Source organism: Pyxicephalus adspersus, chromosome 6 (assembly GCF_032062135.1).
Source record: "Pyxicephalus adspersus chromosome 6, UCB_Pads_2.0, whole genome shotgun sequence".
Classification (NCBI taxonomy): domain Eukaryota; kingdom Metazoa; phylum Chordata; class Amphibia; order Anura; family Pyxicephalidae; genus Pyxicephalus; species Pyxicephalus adspersus.
Window position 1 is genome coordinate 74,446,228 of NC_092863.1, and position 19,045 is coordinate 74,465,272.

At 34.8% G+C, this 19,045-nt stretch overlaps 1 protein-coding gene and 1 long non-coding RNA gene across 2 annotated transcripts in view; one reads left to right on the plus strand and one right to left on the minus strand.

Annotated features, from left to right (window-relative positions):
• HAPLN1 (hyaluronan and proteoglycan link protein 1) overlaps positions 1–19,045 on the plus strand; it is a 68,233-nt gene that overhangs the window by 24,146 nt on the left and 25,042 nt on the right. The window contains exon 2 of the mRNA XM_072416186.1: positions 15,709–15,838. Within this exon, the coding sequence (XP_072272287.1) occupies positions 15,736–15,838 (103 nt within the window). The 5' untranslated portion in view covers positions 15,709–15,735. The remainder of the gene's footprint in view (positions 1–15,708; positions 15,839–19,045) is intronic.
• LOC140334082 (uncharacterized) lies at positions 1,026–16,335 on the minus strand. Its single transcript, XR_011921477.1, has 3 exons — positions 16,226–16,335; positions 2,060–2,143; positions 1,026–1,475 (listed from the first exon to the last, which is right to left on the minus strand). It is a non-coding gene; the product is annotated as an uncharacterized lncRNA (long non-coding RNA).

Consider the following 19,045-nt stretch of genomic DNA (forward strand, 5'->3'; position numbering starts at 1 on the left):
TTTCAGGTCCCTGCTAAAACAATTTATTAAATATTAGTGGAGCAAAAGACACCTCTTAAATTGGTGACCAGTGGAAAGAATGGTGGCTAGAATACCACATTTATATACAACTAAAAACATCATTAGGGTCATGCAGTTGGTTCTACAAAGTGGTGTTAGCCCTAGAACTAGGCAGACATCATCCAATGGAAGGTCAATTAGCCACAGTTTGAGGAACCCCAAGCAACTTCTGAAGCAACCCTGGGGCTCCACAGAACCCTGGTTAAGAATGGCTGCTTTAGTGTAAAGATTTGGGTTTTCAAGAATGTATTGATATCTCACTGTTTAGGTATATTCATTCCAAGGATAATCATTTTCTTTCCAAGGTGTACAAAGCCAACAGTAAATAAATGCTTTTATATATTTTTTTATACATACCACTGTAAAAAATACTGAAATTATATTAATCCCTGGATAAAAATGGTTGTATCTCAACTGAAAACCAAGAAATAAAGAACTTTAAAAGCAATTTAAGCAAAATAAGTGAGGAGGTAAAGATCATTTAAAAATATGAAATTGTCAGAGTTTGCCCTAAGTGATAATAAAATTCCAACAGTAACATTCAGAAAATATATGAGAAGATAAAATAGAGAGCAGAGAAACCAGTTAGCATTTGAAAAGTATGGCATCCATTAGGGATTTAATTGCTATAAAGAAAAAAGGTTAATCACTGCCTGGTAGTAAAGACAGATTGGCCAAAGTTTCAGCAAGCTGTATAAATAATTCTGAAGGCCTTGCTCTTTCACTTAAAAAAGTAGATTAACAACTGACATTGCATATATTTTTTAATAACTTTGATTTAATGCCTAATAAAAGTTTCATACCTTTTTGCCTTTTGTTAGTGATTTACACCTGTATGGTATGATTTGTATAGACTATTGTTGGAAATGTCTCAATATACTTTTTCTGACACTGCATTGCTCTGTATTGGCAGAGCTAAGTAACAGACACTCCCTTCAGCCAGCCGCACCCTTCTCTTCTTTGCAATACTATTTGGTGTGGGAATAACTGCTGTATTTGGAAAGAAGAGCTAAGACCATGAAAATGGAAGTTGTTAATAGAGTACATATTACTCCTTGTAAATTTCTATTATATCGATCAGGTAAAACCATGGACATTGTAAATAATTTGCTTATGTAGCTTGTGTAAATAGTTTGATTTGTTATGGGGAATGTATAATGCATTGAGATCCTTTTTATTGTATACTTATTTATTTATATTTTAATATAAAAAGTATTTAAAACATGACAAAGAATTCCCAGGATATTGTAGGTTTTTGTAATATGGCTCCCAAGGAAGTTTCCTTTGATTGAAAAATCAGATGTATGAAATATTGCCTCTGCTCCAGATCTTTCAGTTGTGCATCTGACTTTCACATTGAGCTTCTGAGGGCTATAAACAACAGGCTTTTCAACAGTAGGCTTCCAATTACCCCCCTGCGGTATGGAAAGAAAAAAGAAAATATTAGTAATTAGTTTTCTAATAAATATTTTTGATCTATAGTAAACAACAAAAATAAAACAAAACCTTTACATATTGCATCCTAATGAAACAACATGGAGAAATTAATGCCATGATTAATGGAAGAAATGAATAACATGGATAAATATAGGGGATGTTATTGCTTTATTATTAAGAGTTCTTATTGCTAAGTATTGGTTGTTAATGCAATGTTCTCTCAAAAAAATGTTTTCCTGTTTGGCATACTTGTGCTTTGGTTTCAATCTATGCTGAGTACTTACCAAAGCCATGTATACAGATCAGGCATTCTGGGGTTGATTTCTAAAAGAATGCTGGTTGTTCACTTCACAAGTGAATTCTCCCCTAGCAAAGGATAATTCATTTATCTTAGTAAATGAGATAATGCTCTGCTGGCTTCAACAACCCAATCACATGCATTGAGTAATTATTAATACTTGCAATGTGAAATCTCCACATTCATTGAGCTAAGCAAAATATCTCATACAACATGATTATTTACCTTGGTAAGTGAGCAGTATAAGGGTATGTTCACACTTACCATGAGATTGCGGTGGAGTTACTGCTGGTCAGTGATAGCAATTCCCCTGAACACCCAATATTTTTTATAGGACATAGTTTTTACCTGTTGAATGAAAAGTAATAATCAGTATTACAATAACCTTATTTACATAGAATGTGAAGTTTGTGAGAGTGACATGAAATATTTACTAATACCTTCTAGATCAAGCTTTCTAACATGGAGGAACACTTGAAATAACTTTCTGGTCTTGGGAAACCCCTGCTATGTATCTACTAACCCCATTTATAACTACTATATCCACAGCTCACAGTACAATAGGATGATTGTCAATGGGAAGAATGCCACTTCCATCGCTGCTCAGAGGGAAGAATGTCACTCTTACAGATAGCCAAAAGATCATTTTGTGTCAGTGGTAACTGACCTGAGAGGTCCTAATTGTTCCTGGCACAAGGAACCCCTAGTAACTTCTGAAGGAATCATACGATTCCACCGCACCCTGGTTGACAAAAACTGTTCTAGAGGAATCCATAAGAAATATGTTGGTTTTTTTTATCATCATCATAATTTTTTCTGTAAAATAATTCATTTTTTCCCAATTAGTTCTAATATAACTATTCTAATTTCTGTGTATCCTTTGTCACCAAAGCTATCAAGAGGGCCTATTTTTCTGAAATGACAGTTTAATTGATTCTAAAGAGAGCAGACCTGATTTAATATGTACATTATATGTCATTTTCCCAATGAGATAAGTGTACATAAATTAAAATTAATTTAATTGCATTCATAAGTTCATTTCATCCTATTTTACCTGATTCATTTCTAATATCAAATAGAAAAGCTAATTATTATAATATTAAATATTAACTCAGATGTAAACATAATCTGACTACAGGCTTGATATAAAGTATGACATGAAATTAATTTTGGTGACCCTAGGCTTCATTATAAAAATATGTATTCCATCCAATGTTGTAAAGGGATATTTCATAAGATACACAGTGGGAGCAAAATCAGGAAATATTTGTATTCTAATTGAACTTTTTCTCCAATATTAAGTGTTTATATTTCAATATGTTCCTTTTATGGAGATTTTCTTTAACTGGAAATGTGGAAAATTATCCCCAATGGGATATAGGCAGCATAATAAACTTTACAGTCATTCTAAAGCTTACTTAGTTTATCCAAAATTAAAATACCTAATTTATTAAAGCTGGAGACGATGCACTTTCATCAGTGAAGCTGGATGATATAGCAAGCCTGGAATGGATCTGGTCCATGATTGAAAACATTTGCTAACAAATAGCTAATGACTTTTAGGAAATCCATTCCAGGTTTGCTGGATCACCCAGTTTCACCAATAAAAGTGTATCTTCTCCAGTCTTGGAAAGCTTTAATAATTTGGAACCAATGGCCCTAATTTATTGAATCCCTCCAAGGCTCTAAAGGATAGACTTTCATTAGTGAAGTTGGGTGATCCAGCAAACCTGGAATGGATCTGGTACAGAATTGAAAACAAATAGCTAGTGACTTTTAGGAAATCTATTTCAGGTTTGCTGGACCACCCAACAGTGGGGGGCAGAAAAACACCTTTTTAGATACCTAAAACAATATTAGTCATGCAACTGACTGCTGAGAGCCCCATAATGGTAGAATGATTTTTTGTGTGAATTGAGTTTTCTGATCTTTGTGTTTAAAGATCTTAAAAAAAGAATGATATCCAACCATATGGATTTACAAATTTGTTTCCATAGTTCCTAACTAAGCTATCAATTGGCTTTGCGCACTTTCTGTTACATCTTGATCTACATCTCCCTTAATACTATCGGTTTTAATACAGAACCATGTATATAGAGCCAATTTATTATTCATTAACATTTTTGCTGTCCTTAAAATATTTTTATGAATTATAATAGCCATTTTCCCTTTCTTTTACTCTCATTTTGCATCTGTAAGGCATTATTAACTTGACCCTTTGTGTAAAGCTGGCCGGACTGTGATTACATTTGAATTATCCTTTAAGATAAATGCCTTTCTGCCTGACAATAGTATTCACACATTGTAAGACTGAACTAGTTTTCAATTTTCATTTGTTTTCTGAATGACACATGTTATGCTCAGTCTGTGAACATTTCATTTTTATAGTACTCAATGCTTTTCCAGAGAGACTTTCAGTTCTGTTCAACATTTCTCCTTTGTGACATATGAGTGCAAAGGTGACTCAAATTTTGATGGAACAAACAGTTCTAGAATTTTAACATGCCCTCTCATAACCAGCCATTTCACTAGCCTTCCTGAATGCAGAGGAACGCTATTATTCTTTTTATTTTTCATTATTTAATGGAAATATTTCAAAGACTCATTTTATCAAAAGATATTCTTTTAGTAATGGAAAATGCAACAATAAAAAAATAAAAAGTGCATATAAAAGAAAGTGTGTTTCAACACAGCCTGCACAAAAGCAAGACAAATTGTCCACTGAAAATCCATCCTTGTGTTTTGAAAGGGCATCAGTTGACAGCTCCTTACTGTCATGGGCACCAAGATCTTCTGTAAAGAGCTACCAGCTTTTTTTACGGTTCTGGCTGATGAAGGTTAGCCGTTTTACACAGCTCTTATAATTATACTTCCACCTGTAGTTTCATAAAAAAAACTATGCTGCAAAGAAAAAAAAAATCTATATTTCATTTTATAGTTTACTTTATTTTGGAAAGTGTAATGTGAAGCATCAGATCTTCTACTGGCCAATTAATGGTCACTTCCCATAATACTTCACTTTACTTTGTATATGTAAAATACCATGATAATTAGAGGGATATTGGTTTGCAAGTGTTTGTTGTTGTTCTTAGTGATATGAGATGCTTATCAACCTCAAAGTCTACAATATTCCAGGAATGAAAGAGAAGTTGGAGCCATACACATATTCTTTTGGAATTCAAATATATTTATTACAACAGAAAAATAATACTTAGAAATAAAGAACACTGAAAGGCTAAGCCTACACTTACTTTAATTTTATTCACTTATACATATAAATTTATTATAAAAGGTTTATAAAAAGTTTTTAAACAAAAATATCAGACAAAGAAGAGTTAGAATAGGGGGAAATGCCTCCCAAATGCTCCAGAACACCCAAACCCCTACTCTTTCCAAACACTGCGGTATTATAATTATTAATGAAGAGGATTTATATAGTGACAACATATTACACAGCGCTGTACATTAGCGCTTACAATCTAGGAGGTGGGGAAAGTATCACACAATAGGAGGGGGATATGGAATGGTGGGAAGTAGTGAGGGTTTAGGAGACAGAAGATGCGGCATGCGTTTTCTTTACAGTTGATCAGGAAAACGCTCTGGTGTGGACTGGCCTATTGTAAATAAATCGGAATTTGAAACATGGACATTTGAACATTCACATTAAATGATGCAGACTTAGCCTAAAACTACTTGTATGGTGTTCATAGTTCTCCAAAACAACCAGGATACTCGCCAAGAACCCAAAGTTTTATTGAGCTATTTGCATTAATCTTTGTGGCTGTTTTACCCATAGATTGCAGCAGACCATAGCCACAGAATGCAGATAAGTTTACATTTATGGGAAAGGAGGGGGTTCCACATATGTCTATAGATTATTGATAGATATATAGATAGATAGATACAGATTAATGTCAAACTGCATTTACCCGCTATGTGTCACAAAACATTTGTAATAGTGACAGCAAAGCTTTCCACAACCTGATATTCTCAAATTGCCTTTGTATTAAAACAGACTATTTCATTATCATACACTGAATATAGAGGTCACAAATAGTGCATAGCAGCCCTCTCATTTAACTGCTGTAGTGTTAAAACAATTCAGAAGCCTAACTCCAGGAAATAATGTGCTGACATGCAAGGTTGTTGGCAAAAGGTGTGTAGGCACTAATTTGCTTAATGTTAGTAGAGCTGAGGCTGTAATTATAATGTAATGTTGACAGAACGATTGCACCTCTGATATGGAATCGCTCTGTGATGCTAAGCTTTCAAAAGATTAGATGAAGAAGAAAGAAAAAAGGTCCCATCATTAAAATGAATTTTACTTGGCAACATTTCATTTTCATTCTTCTTTATAGAATGTTCTGCTATCAAGATCAAGAGAAAGAAAAAACAAATAAATGTGATTATTACTATTGTGTACCAACTACAACAATAATAGTACCAGTAATAATAATAATTATTGTCATAATAATTTGCATAACATTTAATTATGTCATTTATGTTACTAATTTATTGATCTCGCCATAGTAGAGTGATATTCTGCCTGTATAATTCCAGCTGTGGTCCCAACAGTTTAAAACAATAAATTATATTAACAAAATAGGAAAGAGAGAAGAACATAGGCCAATTCATTACTTTTTGGGTATATTTATTTAAAAACTTGAAACATAATGGTAAATTTACTTGTAAAATTCATTGGGTTTTGCATTGCATTTTTGGAGAGGATTCCCCACTATGTCCAGTGTTCAGCAAATCTGGATTTGACCACATTTCATTTTAAAGAAGAGTATGAGTAGCCAGGCACTGTAATGAGGGATAAGTACTAATGCAAAAAAAATCAGGTAAAATATGATCATAGGGAAGGGGTCGCTTAGAGGGTGACATAAAAAAAGAAATCCTTTTAAGTAACATGCTTGGAGGATGTTTTAAAGTGATACAAGGTATCTTTCCCTTTGAAATACCAGTCTGATAGAAGCTATATGGACTGTTATCCCCCTAAAAATAGGGGCCATATCATGTAACACCTTTTATGCAAATACAAGCTCACATGCATCCTCCCCAAGATATTAGGCATCCATCTGAAGTTAAAATGCATGTGGGATAGTATTGGAATAGAAAAGGGTCACACACTAGCAACCTCTCTTGCTAGAGGAATACCAGCCTGCATGTCAACTTGGTATTTTTAATGAGGAGAGGAACATGTTTTTTTTTTGTAACATAAAGTTGAAAAGAAAAAGATGATAATAGTCCTGAAAATGATGGTAAAACTCAGGAGCCCAAATACCCAAGCAAGGTCTGACATTTCTCATGTGAAAACTCATCACATCAGAACATTACAATCTTTTTGTAGGAAACCAACAGGTGAACATGTCTATTGCTTGAGTTATATTGTAAATAGGATGAAAAATACAGGTGATAGCTGCAATTTGCAAGCTGTAAAGACTTTAACAAAATTAATATATACACTATGTTGCACAATACATAATTCTGACTACTGCACCCTTCTGCTGTGAATTATAGAATGTAACACAATCTCCCAATTCACCCCCATAAATCACTTACTGTAGCTAATGAGAGCATCTACTCTCATCTAGGCTTACATGGAACCCCAAGGTTCAGAGGTTTCTGGGGGGTTCCTTAACTGTGGCTGGCTGACATCATTTTTAACGATGCCTGCATTGTTCTGGGATTGGGCCATATGGAAGAACCAGATACATAACACCAATGATCTTTTCAGTTGTCTATAAGGAAGGGGGCATTCTTGCCACAACTGTTAGAGGGCATTCATTCCACCAGCCCCTAATAAATTGGTTTTAGCAGAGTTTGCGTGGGTTTCCTCTGGGTACTTCAGTTTCCTCCCAAATTCCAAAAACATACAGTTAGGTAACTGGCTTCCCCCCAAAAAATTGACCATAGACTATATAAAAGACATATGACTGAGGTAGAGACATTAGCTTTGAGGGACAGCTGGTGATATGACTCTATGGACTTTGTAAAGCGCTGTGTAATTTGTCGGCTCTAAATAAATACTAGTTAAAATAATAATAACAAAGGTTCCCAGAGACCTGACCATTATTTCAAAGGTTACTCAGGAGTGATAAGAGTGGAAAAGGCTGATCTAGGGGGTCAACGATTGTCTTAAAGTGACTTCATTACAAAGATATAATTGTAGATGTCACCCATGAATGAACTTTGTCGAATGTGGATGCCACTCAGCTGCCACTCAGAAATCTAGAAAGTGAAAGTGTGGTGCAGTAAAAGCTGACATCGATGGTGTCTCTGCATACGTTTCTGGTTGTGTCAGAAGTTGCAGTAAATGCTAATAAAATTTAATTTTGTTTGGTAAAGCTGTCTGTACAGATGTACCCTTTCTAGTGTCAGATGTCCACCATTGCTTTGACCTAGCTTCCATATAGTAATAAAAGTAGACCATAGTTGACTAATGTGTGTCAACATAACCACTTGTATCCTGGGCCACAAGTGTATATGATAGGGTGTCAATCAAGCAAAAGTAATTGTGAAAAAGTTGCCACTAATAAAGAAAACTTTTGAAATTTAATTAACCTTCCATTTTGGTTGGAGATCTGTTTATAAAACTGGGAATCAGGAAATTTGTTGCCATTTATAATGTTTTATATAACAATTAATAATGAAACACCTATGCTTTTTCTTCTTTTACCCAGAGAATAGTGTTATAGCAGGCCATTTGGCCTCTCGCTTTGCTCTGACACCAATATGCCTACACGATCATCATAATTTATGATGAAGTATTACCATTCTCATAGATGCCCTTGACTGGTCCTCTTTAAATAAGGAGTGGAGGGTGAAATAGCTTTTGACATTTCTGGCTAAGCTTTGTTAATAACACTGACCTTTATTTTGTTCCCATTGCCTTTTGTGATTCGAGCTTATCATTACAGTACAAAGTCAGCTAAGTTCATATTTTCTCTTGGCACCATTCCATTTTCTTATCAATCAACATGACTCATAGCCATGCAACATTTAATTTATATTTTGTTTTAATGTAATTGTACACAGAGTGCACCAACAGTTTCAAGCATGCTTAGCTATTTAAGGGGTACATCTAATCAGCTCCAATTTCCCTTATTTTAAATTGTTTGTTAAATCAAGTGCACATTATGTCTTCATCCCTGTCTTCAAGAAGCGATTTGCTATTATAGAAAGTGTCTAGTTGAAATTTTCCCGTGTAACTCTGGCCTTAAAGAACAGTTCTCTAGGAATTAATGATGATTACAGTCAAGAAGCAAGCTGCAGCTATCTTAAGAGACCACTTAAATAATAGTAATAGAAGTATTTGTCAAGCAACAAACCCCAGCTATCTCATAATACTACTTAATGGGAAATGTTTACAAGGTAATTAACCTATCTTAATGTCATTTTTTACTATTCTTTTACTTTGCAAGTAAATATTTATTACAAGGTGATTCTGTTGATTTTTGAAATGAAAAATTTAAGCTTTGCAAACTTCAGATGTATTTCCAGAAGGTAATCATCAATTTCCTTTAATATGTATACTTATCAGTATTTCATTAGCTTAACTATTGTGGACAGTCTAAATAACTTAAGTCACACTGACCGATATTTGTCTTCTAGAAAAAGTGACAAAAAGTGAGTTGAGTCTTCACATTGGTGTAGCAACTTTGGGTCTGATTTATTAAAGCCCTCCAAGGCTGTAGAGATACACTTTCATCAGTGAAAGAGTGATCCAGCAAACCTGGAATGGGTCTGGTCCAGGGTTTAAAACATTTGCTAACAAATAGCTAACATTGCAGGTTTGCTGGATAACCCAACTTCACTGCTGAAAGTGTATTATCTCCAGCCATGGAGAGCTTTAATAAATCAGGGCCTATGAGTTTGGTCTCCCTCTTGGATTTTTTTATTCCATGAAAAATGAAAAAGGGTTTTTAGAACACCCAAAACTTATAGGTGAACCTTGCTGTTGGCAAACTTGCGGCAAATAAAAAGCCAGAAGCTGAATTGCCCCACTACGCTCCACCTATGCCTAAAATGATTGTATTTGGTAGATTTTACCCAGGTTTATGCCTCACAGAGCCAATTTATTCTGCCAGAATTTTCTAGGGGTTCCTTGAGCAATGAGCAGTTTGTGCCGCTCAGGTCAGTTTAAGTAACGACAATGGTATTTTTGGCTATCTGTAGGGATAACATTTCTCCCATTGTCTAGCAATGTAAATGAAATTCTTCCCAATGACCACCAAACTAATGTACTGTTAGCTGTGGATATAATAATTATAGTAGGGGTTCCTCGAAGACCTGAAAGTTATTTCAAGGTTTCCCAATGAAATGGTTGATTATGACTAGTGTAAATATTCCCATTATATCTTTCTATCTAATGTGAATATGTTTGCTCTAGATGTTTTTACTCCCATTGATGGAATTAATAACCCAGATATGTTAACTGCATGTGTAGCAAGCACTGCAATTAGAAGCACTGATTGTGTCTTGGCACTCTGTAATACCTACTAGCACATCTAATGTATCCTTTCACTACCTTTCAGCAACTCCCTGCACACCAACACATGGAGAGCAAAGGGCAGTACTGTAAACTGAGCACAATGTTACCAATACAGTGGTACCCTGGTATAAGTTTTTAATCCGTTCCAGATCCTTGGACTTATACCAAACAGGACTTATACTAAACAAATTTTTCCCATAAGAAGTAAAAGGAAAATGATTAATCTGCTCCCATGAATAAAAAATCCTATTGTTATTGGCATATTATACATTGATGGGGTTGTAAAAAATAATTTAAACACTGCTTAATACTAAAATACATACATACAAAAGCATTTAGATGAAATAAATGTAAAATTGACCCTCCCTTTACCTTGCTAAGAATAGTTGAGTGTCTACTAGGATGGTGCTGAGAAGGGAGGAGGAGGAGATGTTATGTAGTTCACAGAACGTTATAGTGCGGATTGTTCACTGAATGGTAGCAACTGGCGTACTGACACTCGTGGGCAGTCGTGGCTTTGTCTCGAGAAAGGTAAATAAGGGTAGCGTGTGGTGTTATGACTCATTTTGACCCATACAAGTTCTAGCACAAAGGTTGTATACCAAGCAAAGGTTGTATACCAAACAAGATTTTTCGTGTCCAAACAGGACTTATACAAAGTTGGACTTATTCCAAAGCGGACTTATACCGAGGTACCACTGTATAACAAAAATAGCTTGCTGATTGGAGGCCATGGCATAGTGATTGAACTGCAGCTCCCTCACTAGCCTAGTCTTTTAAACTAGTTATACCATTTAAAATGGTTAAAAATGTAATTAGTAAAAAGCTGATAATGTTGTCAGTAGATAACTAACTGAAAAGAATATTTGTTTAGAAGGTAAATAAGTTCAGAAATGCATGTTTCAGTTGTGTATTTACCTATTGCTTAAACATTTACTCCAGATGGCTGACACAAGTAATAGCCAAAGATCCAATCCAGTACTGGATGCTGTGATTACCCATTTGCCAGAATGATTCTGGGCTGAACAGACTTCTGCCACATCACACATAGTTACTTTTCCACCCCGGAACTGGCACTGCATCTTGGGCTGCTTCCACCGCTGGATGAAGCCCTCAGCAAATCTAGAGAACAGCTGTCCTGACAGATTGTCTTTAATTATATCAGTGTTTGACATAAAATCCAACCACTAATTCCCATATATGAATACTTCACACAATAATATGTGTAATCACATAATTAAATTAAGAATTAAAAAAACAAGGATTTTCTAAGTAATCTGTCTGCTAAAAGGCTATTAAAAATTAGGTAAAGCTCTAGGTAAATGACATGCTCAGATTATTTCCTCCAAATGGGGGTTGAGACACCTTTGCTGACAAAGAATATTTACTGAGAGATGTTGCAGAGCTTTATCATTTCTTTACATGCTCAGGGATAACCAAACATGCAATGCTGGACAGTATGGTTGGCATAGTGGCAGCACTAGACCACAAGTTCAAATCTCAGCCAGGGCACTATGGGCAAGGATTTGTATGTTCTGCCTTTGCTTGGGTTTCTGCCAACATCCCCAAAAATATGCAATTAGGTCAATTGTTGGCCTTAGGCTGTGATAATGACATATTACTATGGTAGAGACATTAGATTGTGAGCACCTCTGAGGGTCAGATAGTGACATTACTAAGGACTTTAGTTCATTCAATTTCTCTGTATTTATGTTTTTTTACTTAAGTTGCCTATTTAGGTAAATATTTTCATGATCCTTTATTTTTTGTGGTGCCTGGTTAAACCTTTAAACTTCTACAACTTTATATAAATATAAACTATTCTAAACTTTATATAAATATAACCGAAATCCTCCTAAGGTACCCTAAAGTATTTACATATTCTGAACAAGCAGTAAAAACACTTTAAAAAAAGCCATTGTTGATCTCTGTATCTATAAGTATTATCGACAAACCTTTTTTAAAGTTTACAACATTGGCATTGAAATATCATCTTTTTCTCCATAATAAAATTTATATAGCAGATAGTTCTAAAAAGTTGGAAACCCTGTGTGACCCAACATCAGAAACTTTGTTGTGATGGTTGAGGATATTTGATAATAAATATCTTTACAATAGAAGTAGCTAGAGAGGTAAGTTAGGACTTCAAAAGATCATTAGGATATCTATAGTTTGCATGGGTTTACTTTACGTTAGTTTTGTCAAAAACACTCTAAATTATTTTATTTTTTTATTTCAATTTCAATGAGCAGAATTGAGAAATTGGGAAACAGGTGCCATTTCAGCTCTAAAGTTAGTAATTGTGTAACAAATTCAATTCTACTAAAACCACTTTGTTGATCCACACCTGGCAATCATGATTCATGAATTGTTCTAAAAGTCACAAATGTTGTATAAACTAGCCTGCTTGAATAAACATAGGGGTCCTGTACCATTTAACGGGTGATTATTCCCCATTGTTGCAATATTTTGGTATGTGTTGGGTCCTGTAAAATGCAAAACATTACTTACATGCATATATACATATATTCTTACATGCTTATAACAAAAATTTAACGTCCTACAATTCTGCTTGCAAATATTCAGGAGAATCAATTTATAAAAACCAACCTGTTGATTTTCTCATCAAATTTATTTCCACCTTTTTCTAAGGACCATTTCTTGAAACTCAACATATATGCCTATATGCTCTAATGAAATCCCTGCAGTAATGTACTCATAATTTTACAAATAACACAGCTTATTTGTTCTTCGTTTATTTTTAATGTAGCTCATTAAGGTAAGGGTCATCTGGGCATCCAACAAATAACAAATGTTTTAATTACCTTTTCTCAAGGTGCATTAATTGACATGTTTATGCAGTGTTTTCAATATTGTTGAGGTGGAAAAGGAGACATTTTTAGACAAGAGAATTGAGTATTGATTTAAGCTACTATTGATTGTATTATTACTTTAAAGGGAAACAATTCTAAGAAGCACTCATATATATATATATATATATATATATATATATATATATATATATATATAAAACCTGCACCCCAGACTGTTCTTCAAAAGTATTATTTTTTTTTATTTCAAATTACAAATGTACCAATTCAGTTGGATTTCCCAACCAATCCAACCCAGATTCCTTTCACCTCTACTACTGATATCCACTTGCTGCTTTGTATGTGCTATTGTATCCTTATACTATTGCTATCTCACCATACTCATGTTTTAATTGTTACATCCATTCAGTAATACCATTTAGGTTACCTTAGTAGATATATGTAATGAAGCTTATTAATAACAATTCTTTATGCATACTAGTGATAAATGGAGTCTTATGGTTCATGTGTCTCAATTTGTATGTGGATTTGGCCAAATATTTCATTTATATATGACCTCTATTCAGAAACAATAAATAATAATATGCACTACTGCAAATAGAAGAATAAACACTAAGTCATAGACCTCTTTTATGAAGATCTGACTTTATGAAAGTGGGTGATCCAGCAAACCTGCAATGGATCTGGTCCAGGATTCAAAATATTTGCTAGCAAATAGCAAATTATTTTTAAAAATCCATTCCATGTTTCCTGGATCACCCAGTTCACTTCTGAAAGTGTATTCTCTCCAGCCTTGGAGAGCTTTCTTAAATCAGGGCCATTGTGTTGACCTAATCTCAAAACTAGATTTGTTATGCTATAGAGAACATCCAGAATTGTGCCTATGAAAAATAAACCCTTTAGTTTTGGCTTTTTCTAAAAATTACCTTTTATATCCAGGTGAAAGTACCTAGAAAGCACTATGCATAGGTTGTATATCTGCAGTATGAAATCTAAGGCACTGCTGCCTCTGAAGCTAGTTTTGCCAGATTTTTAGTAAGTGCTCCTCCCTGTTCTCCTTGCTAGAAATAAAAATGTAAAAATATTTTTTTAATATTAAAGGATAGGAGCAAATAGAAAGACTTATAGCATATTAAACATATATTGCTTGCTTAAAAAAACTCTCTTAAAAAAACCCTAAAAACTCTTCAAATACTCTCTTATCCTTATTTAATTCTTATTAATCTTTCAATGTGATTTAAAACATTTGTTTTCTACTTTACCAATGTAATAACATTTAACCTAAGTAAGAATCCCAACCCTTCTTGCCCTCTGTTACTTTTTAATACTGGTGAATAGTCATTTGCCCTCTGACTTATGTCTGACTTTTAGGGACAGCCGTCAGAGTTCAATTCCCCTTTAAGCCCAGAAAACAATAATAGGATAGGAATTCTTTGGTGAAAACATTCTAAAAAAGAATTAATATAACAATTCCTATCAAGCATTATTTAATCATGATGACAGCACATGCGTATGACCTAAGGGCTTAATCATATTTTCTTTCATGTCAGCTTTGTTTCATAAATATTACAGTACCAAAGTTAGAAGGGGTGACCACATAAAAAATAACCTTTAAATACCACGTGGGAGCAAATTAGATTCATAATATTCAGTGTCCTGATAAGTCGCCGTTAGATTAATTGCATTCTAAAATTCATCTTTCTTTGCCATGAAACAATGGAAAAAAATTAAATTATTTAAATACTGGCTGATCAAAGCCATTTATTAGTTCATTATTTTTTTAAGCAGTTTAGGATGTAAAAATACCTTGATAAGCTCGGCACTAAAAATGGTTCCAGGTACTTTTAAATGTGTCTTGATATTTATTATACTCTTATGTTGTAGTTTATATGCATATTTTGTAGTCTTCATAAAATGCATTACAAATTATATGTTTTAAAACTTCATTTTAATCCATTTTATTCTCATTTGCCCAATTATTATTAAGGGGCTTCACGTCCCTCTGCAGTCTATTGAGTATCATAGTTGGTTGCAGAGTTTGGCTTTGTACCTTAAATAAGTGTGTCAGCATTCTAGATAGCAATGAATTGAGAATCAATCTGTACAACTGCAGTGCTAGCACGGAGTACTATCATGCTTTATAAATGCATGGTTTTATACACCGTAATATATGTCAGGTTAAAATGGTAAGTGCCACTGCGGTTTAACAGCTATTTTAAATAGTATTGACCTTTGCTCGGCCGAAAGATGTTTAATTTAACAGAAGCAATCAATATTGCTGCTATAGTATGTGTAATTAAGCAGTATTTTATTGTAGCCACTTCATTAAAACATTCAGGATGAGTAGTCATCTATGCACTATGTATATTATTATGTGTCACTTTAGAGTTACTATAGCTAATTGATGGTTTACCTCATCATGTATCAGTTGCAGTAACTTCTCTAATGCAGAACAGGACAAGCAATGTTGTCAAGGATTTCCCCACTGATGGTAATGCTGGAACAAGTTAAGCAGCAGAAGCAGCACAGACGTTGAAGCTTTTCTACTTTTCACAAGCCTCTTTTTCTATCTTATGATTTTTCAGTGAAGAAAATCCATTTGGTATTCGAAGATGAAGAGGGTACTTTTCCTGGTGCTAATCTCTTTCTGTTGGGCTGATCATCATGGCAGTAACTCCCAAGTGTACCATGACAGGATCATTCACAGGATCCATGGTAAGACTACTGTCAAAGTAGGCAGTCAATTTGTTTTTTAGGCATTTATGTGATATTTAATATGTTGCTGTTTGCATCCTGCTTCTCTGTATCATATTATGCTGCATTGACCCTACACCCCCTTTAACCTCTCTTTACTTTTTGCTAAGTTTGCATTAGTATACTCCGTCAGCAGTTAGTTTCTTATACCAAAAAGGCATCTTAGTTTTACCATACATTTTCATCAGTATCTTTGTGATAAGTGATATGTTGCCTTTAGTCTTGATTAGGAAACAGAAAAATTTAGTACCACTGCAGTGTCCTTCATGCTAAGGATATGGGGGATATAAATATCCTAGTATTTACAATTACTGCTTTATGTTCGGATTACAAAAATGATGAGCTTACCTTAGCTGTAGGCTGTATTCTAAAATCCAGAGCAATTCTGTATGAGCATTTTTGATTTTTCCCTTACAGCATGCATCTGCAGCAGGATCTAATTCTGCAGTGCATGTCAGCTTTTCAGTGTTGGCATCAGCAGTTAAAAAGTCGCAATGCCAGAAAAAATACAGGGCTTGCCCATTGTTATTTTTTTCGGCATACAAATGTAGTTTACATATATTTTTTTGATAGAAATGGAACAGTTGAATGTGAAAATGGGGCCTTTATTCTTTTCTAGCTGCAAAGGGTTACTCTAGAAATAACACCAAGACCATATAAAGACTGTAACATATTTCAATGACAGCTGTAAGTCTTGAAATGTGATGTGTGGGTCTCATTAATGTATCATATAAAATGTATTCAAGTGAACACTTCTGCCAGATAGGCCGGGAAGCTATGCTTCTGTCTCAATTCCATACAGGCCCCTCTTACATAAATGTCCAATTTAGGAAAGTGACGCCCACTGACAAGCTACGATTGCCGAGCATCCCAATATGTGAATGTGTTTTTAGTGAGAGATCCTTACAGAGCAACACTAATTAGCTCATTGTAGGTTTGTTATTGAAATGGAAAACTGGCATTCTGCCATTGAAGTGGCTGTATAATTATCGACAGTCAAATATGAATAGATTATCAGACTTATTCAGTATTTTAGTGCAAAGGTAAAGAGCAGTTGTAATGTACGTAGTATGTCTGTTCATAGAAATCAGATTTTGTTTAGTGACTCCATGTAGAACATAAATTTTCATTGGTTATCATGTATTTTTGCATTTTCACATTGACCATTGCCTTAATAATAAAATTGTTTTTTTTGGGGGAGGGGGGGGGGGGGAACTCAGTTACCAAACTGTATATACTTTAAGATAAAACCAATATGCATATAAACTGAGGAGTCTATTTTTACCTGAAAAAACTGGAAAAACATTGACTTGAGTATAAACCTAGGGCACTGCTAACATTCGTAACAGTAATCAACAAAAATACCAACAACACAAATAAACATTTTTCAAAGAGAATGCAATAACATAATTTGAAAAGTGATAGATGACAGTGACAAGGGCTGGAGTGACGTGATAAGGCTAGAGTATAAGGTAGCAGGGACAAGGAAAGTGTACATGACTGGGGATTTAGATCGACTGTGGTGAAAGTGAGGTGAAAAAGAATTTTTTTTTTACCGGTAATTATTTACCTGTGCAGGTATAAATAGAACATCCCACTATGAACAATTCAACATCAGCTGCTTTTATCCTGCCATTATGTTTACATTTGCTCAGCCAATTGCACAAGAGGGCAGCCAAGGACAGGGCTTGGTGGGATTGGCTCTACATAATGACAGGAGCCCTGCTGAGCTCCTGTCATTGTTCAGCCAATCTAAGTGCCAGATAATGACTGCTCTGATTAGTTAGTTCCAGTATTTGCATGTAGTATCTGTATCAGTATTTTCATTAAGCAAACTTATTAAGACAGTATGAAGCGGACCTATCACCAACATTTTTACTTTACACAAAAGGGTAGACAACCCTTTTATGTAAAAGGTGAAAATGGTCATTTTTTTCTTTAACTCCTTTCTTTTTATAAAAAAAAAGTGTGAAGCCCCTCCCCTTACGTCTGTATTGCCCTAGCGATAAAGACAGAATGGTAGCACAGATCCTTCTGGGATACCTACCTCAAGCATCCCAGGAGGCTCATGGCTGCTCAATCTGTGCATGCCCACGGGACATGCGCAGTGGGATCGGCACTATTTTTTCCCCTTTATAGCAGACTACATCACTCGATCTCTAGCCTGTACAGTGCAAGAACGGGTGATGTAGCCAGAAGAGGGAGGAAGACAGAGTCAACCTAAGATGGGGGCACTCGGCTGTTCCTCCACACCAGGATAAAAGGATCTGCGGAATTTTTTAGTTTAGTTCCGCTTTAAAGGTCTCACCACTAGATGCTCTGGAGAAGACCTGGTTACTGCTTAGACTCTGCGCCTTAGTGGCCATGTCTTCCCAAGTGTGACACGAGAACGATTTTCATGACAGTAAATGTCAGTTTAAGACTGGTACACTTAACGTTTTTATTTGTAAATAATTCAATATTTCAGCCAGTCACAGCCCACATTTCTCAGGTAAGGCCTGTACCTAGTTGATGTGAACACTGTGTTTGTACTTGCAAGTCCTTTGAGTGTGTTTACTGTACCTTTATAGTTATTTTAGAGCACAAAGGTACTTTCTTGTTGGGTTGAGTGGTATTCACTTCCTCTATTAAAATTTACAGCAAAAAAACACATGTGCACTCATATAAACACATACCTGTACATATACCCATTCTTTTTTAGCTGGAGTGGACTTAGAACCTATGGACTGAAACCCTGGTGTACAAATGTGAATAGCTAATAATAACATACTTTACATAATAGTTGCAAATCACAATCTGCCATACCATCAACCATTACAAGTAAACCTGTATTTAAAGGGACTTTAAATTGATTTAAAGGGACTGAATGAGAAGTTTCCTTCAACCCTTAAATATTTTTAAATCAAGAAAAGCATTACATAATGTGAAATACATGGAAATATTTTTTACAACTATTGATGCATGGAAATTGGGATGTTTGACATCTATGAAAAACAATAAATTAAAAAGTATATCCAAATGCTAAATTAAGCAGCTTACACAAACACTAAACTTTGTTGATAATCAAGTGAACTGAGAAATTCTGCTTGTCAGTCAGAAGAAGAGCTCCAACACCCACCTGCCACAGGTGTCTTACTTTTGCTCACATAAATACATTACTCACAGGCA